Source organism: Primulina tabacum, chromosome 1 (assembly GCF_025594145.1).
Source record: "Primulina tabacum isolate GXHZ01 chromosome 1, ASM2559414v2, whole genome shotgun sequence".
In the NCBI taxonomy this organism is placed as follows: Eukaryota; Viridiplantae; Streptophyta; class Magnoliopsida; order Lamiales; family Gesneriaceae; genus Primulina; species Primulina tabacum.
The window spans coordinates 38,200,688-38,206,012 of record NC_134550.1 but is presented as its reverse complement, the minus strand read 5'-3'; the positions used below and the strand labels follow the sequence as shown (position 1 = coordinate 38,206,012).

Sequence of the window (5,325 nt, the reverse complement as noted above, 5' to 3'; positions counted from 1 at the left end):
GCTCTAGCAGGTAAGCTTTTGGAAAAAGGATCAGCAAGATTTTCAGCAGATGCTATCTTGCACACTGTCACGTCTCCTCTTTGAACAATATCCCTCACTAAGTGATATTTTCGTTCAATGTGTTTTCCACGCTGATGGTTTCTTGGTTCTTTTGCATTTGCCACTGCACCACTGTTATCACATTGATATATAAAGTAATGGCATTTGATGCAGCAGGAACAACCTCAAGGCATAGCAAAAGCTTTTTCAGCCAAACGGCTTCTTTTGCTGCTTCACAAGCCGCTACATACTCCGCTTCCATTGTGGAATCAGCAATACATGATTGCTTGATACTCCTCCAAACAACGGCACCACCACCCAATGTGAACACAGATCCTGATGTGGATTTACGAGAATCTCTATCAGCTTGAAAATCAGAATCAGTATAACCCACAGGTGCCAACTCTGAAGCCGAATAAACCAACATATACCCTCTAGTTCTGCGAAGATACTTGAGAATATGCTTTACAGCAATCCAGTGCTCTGGTCCTGGGTTTGACTGATATCTACTAACAATCCCAACAGCATAACAAATATCTGGTCGAGTGCATAGTATAGCATACATAAGACTTCCTACAGCCGAAGCATAGGGAACTCTTTTCATGTATTCCACTTCACTTGGATTCTTGGGATTGTGGTCCTTTGACAAGTGAATTCCATGTCTAAAAGGTGTTTGACCTTTCTTGGAATTTTGCATTGCATACCTCACCAATATTTTATCAATATATGAAGATTGAGATAAAGCAATCCGTTTGTTCTTCCTATCCCGAAGGATTTGGATACCTAGAACATAACTTGCTTCTCCCAAGTCTTTCATGTCAAACTGTTGAGACAACCAATTTTTAGCAGATGTTATCACCCCTACATTATTCCCAATAAGTAGGATGTCATCCACATATAGCACAAGAAAAATCACCTTGTCATCCAAAATTTTCGTATAGACACAAGGCTCATCAAGATTTTGATCGAAACCATAATCTTTCACAGATTGATCAAATTTGATGTTCCAAGACCTAGACGCCTGCTTAAGTCCATAAATAGACTTTTTCAGTTTGCATACTTTATGCTCTTGACCGTTGTGAATAAAACCGTCTGGTTATACCATATAAATGATTTCGTCAAGATTTCCATTAAGAAATGTTGTCTTGACATCCATTTGTCACACCTCATAATCAAAATGAGCTGCGAATGGATAAGAGGATCCGAATAGACTTTATCATAGCCACAAGTGAGAAGGTTTCATCGTAATCGATTCCTTCTCTTTAGCTAAAACCTTTGGCTACCAATCTAGCCTTAAATGTTTCCATTTTTCCGTCTATTCCTCTCTTCCTCTTGTAGACCCACTTAGACCCTATAGGTTTCACCCCTTCAGGAATGTCTACAAGAACCCAGACGAAGTTAGTGTACATGGATCTCATTTCTGATTCCATGGCACTCCTCCATTGGTCAACGTCAACATCCTCCATAGCTTCTTTGTACGTGATGGGATCCTCCTCTTGTTCAATGAAAACCGCATCAAACGATTCTCCATAAAGCAAGTATCTAGAAGGTTGTCGAATGACCCTCCCACTACGTCTAAGTTGTGGAGGTTCTTGGTTGATTGGAATGGATTGTCGTTGTCTTAAGTTCTCTTCTTCACCATTTCCTTCATTCTCCATTTGGATATGAGGGGGTGACCGATCATTGGAACCAATGTTTTGTACCACTTCATTTGCTTGGAAACCAGTGGTTAATGGTGGTAGAAATGTGAATTCAAACTGAGTAGGTTCAGTGCGGATCTCTGGGTTAGATGATTCAGCAATCTCTTCCAAAAGAACCTTACTCTTTGATTCACGCTCTTCTATGTGCTTGTCGTCTAAGAAGGTTGCATTTGTACTTACAAATACCTTCTTGTCTTGAGGACTATAGAAGTAATATCATCTTGTTCCCTTAGGATATCCAACAAACATGCATAATTCTGATCTAGGTTCCATTTTATCCATCTTTCTCTTTAGCACATAAGCATGACATCCCCATATCCGAATATGTCTTAGATTAGGCACGCGCCCATTCCACAATTCAAGAGGTGTCTTAGAGACAGACTTAGAAGGAACCATTTTCAATAAGTATATTGTAGTTTGGATAGCATATCCCCAAAAGGATGTACTGAGCTTAGAGAAACTTAGCATAGACCTAACCATGTCCAACAATGTCCTATTTCTCCTTTCAGAGACACCATTCTGCTGAGGTGTAGCTGGTGCACTCAATTGGGATATTATCCCATTATCTGATAAGTATGTTCTAAAGTCATTGGATAGATACTTGCCACCTCTGTCTGATCGAAGTGTTTTTATGCTCTTACCTAATTGTTTTTCCACTTCATTTCTGAATTCCTTGAACTTTTCAAAAGATTCAGATTTGTGAGACATTAGGTAAACATAACCGTATCTAGAGTAATCATCAGTGAAGTTGATGAAATACTCAAATTCTCCTCTAGCTTGTACACCAATTGGTCCACATACATCAGTGTGCACTAATTCCAAAACTTCATTGGCTCTATGTCTTTTAGATTTAAAAGACCTCTTAGTCATCTTACCTTCCAAACAGGATTCACATACAGGCAAGGATTCCACCTTTAAATTACTTAAAGGACCATCCTTTACCAATCGTTGAATTCTATTAAGGTTGATATGACCAAGTCTCAAGTGCCACAAATAAGTTTCATTAGTGGGAGACAATTTAATTCGTTTGTTGGATTCAATGTGATGCAAAGAGCTGTCATCTTGTTTTAAGATATACAAATCGTTATTCAAATGTCCCTTGCAAATAAGGGCTTTATTCAAGGTAATATCAACCAACAATTGTGAAAAATGGACATAATATCCCTTGTCTAAACAATAAAGCAACAGAAATCAAATTTCTAGTAATCTCCGGAACATAATAACAATGTCTTAAAACCAAATGTTTATTATTCGAAAAATAAAGATAAACAATTCCAACATCTTTTGCAGACACCACAGCCCCTGTGCCAACTCTTAGAGTATGTTCCCCTTCATTGAGACTTCTGGTTACTTGGAACCCCTGCAAAGTATTGCATATATGATTGGTGGCTCCAGAATCTACAATCCAAGTATCAATAGAATCAACCACTAAACAAGACTCAATAAAAGATAACTCACCACTAGCCTGCTTCTTGGAAGCTAGATATCCTTGGTAGTTTCTCTTCCAATGACCCTTTTCTCCGCAATGGAAACATTTTCCCTTAGGCTTGCCATCTACCTTGACCTTCTTTTCATTTTGTTGTGGACCCTTCTTGTTGGGCTTCTTCCTTTTATTCCCATTTTTACCTTTCGGCTTGGAATAAGACGGCCCAGCAGAAACAACAACAAATGCATCACCAGTTTTAGTCTTAAGAACATTTTCAGCATTTTGGAGTTCCTTCATCAGCTCAGTCAGGGACATGTTTAGCTTATTCATGTTATAGCTGACTTTAAACTGTGAGAACATCTCAGGGAGAGTCTCAAGTGCCATGTCAACCTGAGTCTCTGATTTGATTTCAGCCCCTAACACCTCAGCCACGTTAAACTGAGCGATCAATGCAAGCATATGATCTCTCACGGGCGTCCCAGGTTTCATGCGCATGTTCATAATGGTTCTAATGGCTGCTTGTCGTGCCTGACGTCCTTGATGCTCAAACATTTCTTGGAGGCTTTCTATGATTTTTGCAGCAACGTCCATGTTCTGATGTTTCTGTTGCAGCACATTTGAGATGGATCCCAAAATGTAGCAACGGGCCATCTCATCAGAACTGATCCACTTATCATAAGCCTGCCTTTGATCTGCTGTGGACTCCGTCGTAGGCACCGATGGACAGGGTTCATTGAGCACATGTTTGTGTTTCTCAGCAGTTAAGACAATCAACAAATTACGTTTTCAATCAATGTAATTTTCTCCGACTAGTTGGTTGTTAGTTAATATCATAGACAGTGAATTTCCAGTCATTTTTCTGAAATTAAAATAAATTTAAATGGGCAATGCAATAAATAAAATTATGTGTTATGCATGAAATGCATTTGTAGATCCCAAAAACTACTACAACACGGCAATTTACCTAAAACTCCAAAATACATAATTTTTTCTTTAGGAAAAAACATGTTATTTATAGATAGGCTGAGACCCTCCCACTAAATTCAATATATCTAGCAACTCATGCAATATTAATTTAGTATTGCTTGATTTTGGCCATCAAAAGATATTGTAAAAATATTCTATAGGAAATTCTCACAATATCATTGACTTAAATGTATACCCTTAAATTAATTATTTATCAAGCACCAAATTAATTATGTCACCTATAGGGTGGTCACAATTAATTTTACTATAAAATAATTACAATAATGGGTCCAATCAAGTAACCAAAACAATGTAGCCCTTCTATAGGGAGACCAATAAAATTGGCACGAGGCATACATAATTCTTACTAATGGACTAATAAGGGAGACCGTGGGTTTATTTAAAATATACCCTCTCACACTTAATATTTAAATTTAATTTTGGGTTTTATCCGATTAATAAAAAATCATGACTATTTTAACTCTTAAAATAGTTCAATTATTAATCAAAATATTTATTCTCTAAAAAATAGAATAAATAAAATTTTATGCATGACAATATGGTACCTAAAGCGGTGTTTATGCAATCTACATGGCATGATGCATGAATGACAAATATAAGCAATAGTTAAACAAGAACAAATTTATGGCCCAACCTAGACACAAAAAAAAATTAAAGATCTAATTGAACCCAATTTGGCCCAATACTTCAATTTTTAAAAAATTTCCAGCCCAAGTAATAAATCCAGCATTATGGTTTGGCCCATGAATGATTTTCCGGATCCGACCCGAAAGCCCATGACCCGAACCCGTGACCCATAGCCTGCGACCCGTCTTCTGCATCTCACCCTACAGAAAAATCGCCACCGCCGCCGCCGGAATCGCCGGAATCTTGCGGAAGTGAAGATCTCCACCGCGCCGGTCACCGAAAAACCACCGAGACACCATATCCAATTCGAAATCGGAAAAACAGATGCTCGATTTTTCCAGATCCAGCGCCGAAAATTTGAATCTTTTCGCATCTCCTCCGCGCCGCTCCATCGTGAAAAACAACGCGTGAGAAGGACCGCAAATCACCTTCGCATTCATTCCTCATCCTCGCGGCCGCGTGCTTCCGATTACGCGATCTAGATATGCTTTTTCATGGTGGTTTTCGGAATTTGCAAAACAGGTCCCTGACGATTTGATAGAAGAT

General features: G+C 38.5%; 1 protein-coding gene across 1 annotated transcript; it reads right to left on the bottom strand.

The window, feature by feature from the left end:
- Window positions 1-2,920: 2,920 nt before the first annotated feature.
- LOC142518846 (uncharacterized) lies at window positions 2,921-3,723 on the bottom strand. Its single transcript, XM_075621676.1, has 2 exons — window positions 3,198-3,723; window positions 2,921-3,099 (listed from the first exon to the last, which is right to left on the bottom strand). The coding sequence occupies exons 1-2, from the start codon at window positions 3,715-3,717 to the stop codon at window positions 3,071-3,073; spliced, it is 549 nt and encodes a 182-aa protein (XP_075477791.1). The 5' UTR covers window positions 3,718-3,723; the 3' UTR covers window positions 2,921-3,070.
- Window positions 3,724-5,325: the final 1,602 nt, after the last annotated feature.

Excerpts from the sequence above, each read along its gene's own strand:
- LOC142518846 (XM_075621676.1), bottom strand. The coding sequence starts at position 3,717 with ATGTTTGAGCATCAAGGACGTCAGGCACGACAAGCAGCCATTAGAACC. Across the intron at positions 3,100-3,197 it reads TTCCAAGAAGCAGGCTAGTG|GGGTTCCAAGTAACCAGAAG; the intron begins GTGAGTTATCTT and ends AATACTTTGCAG.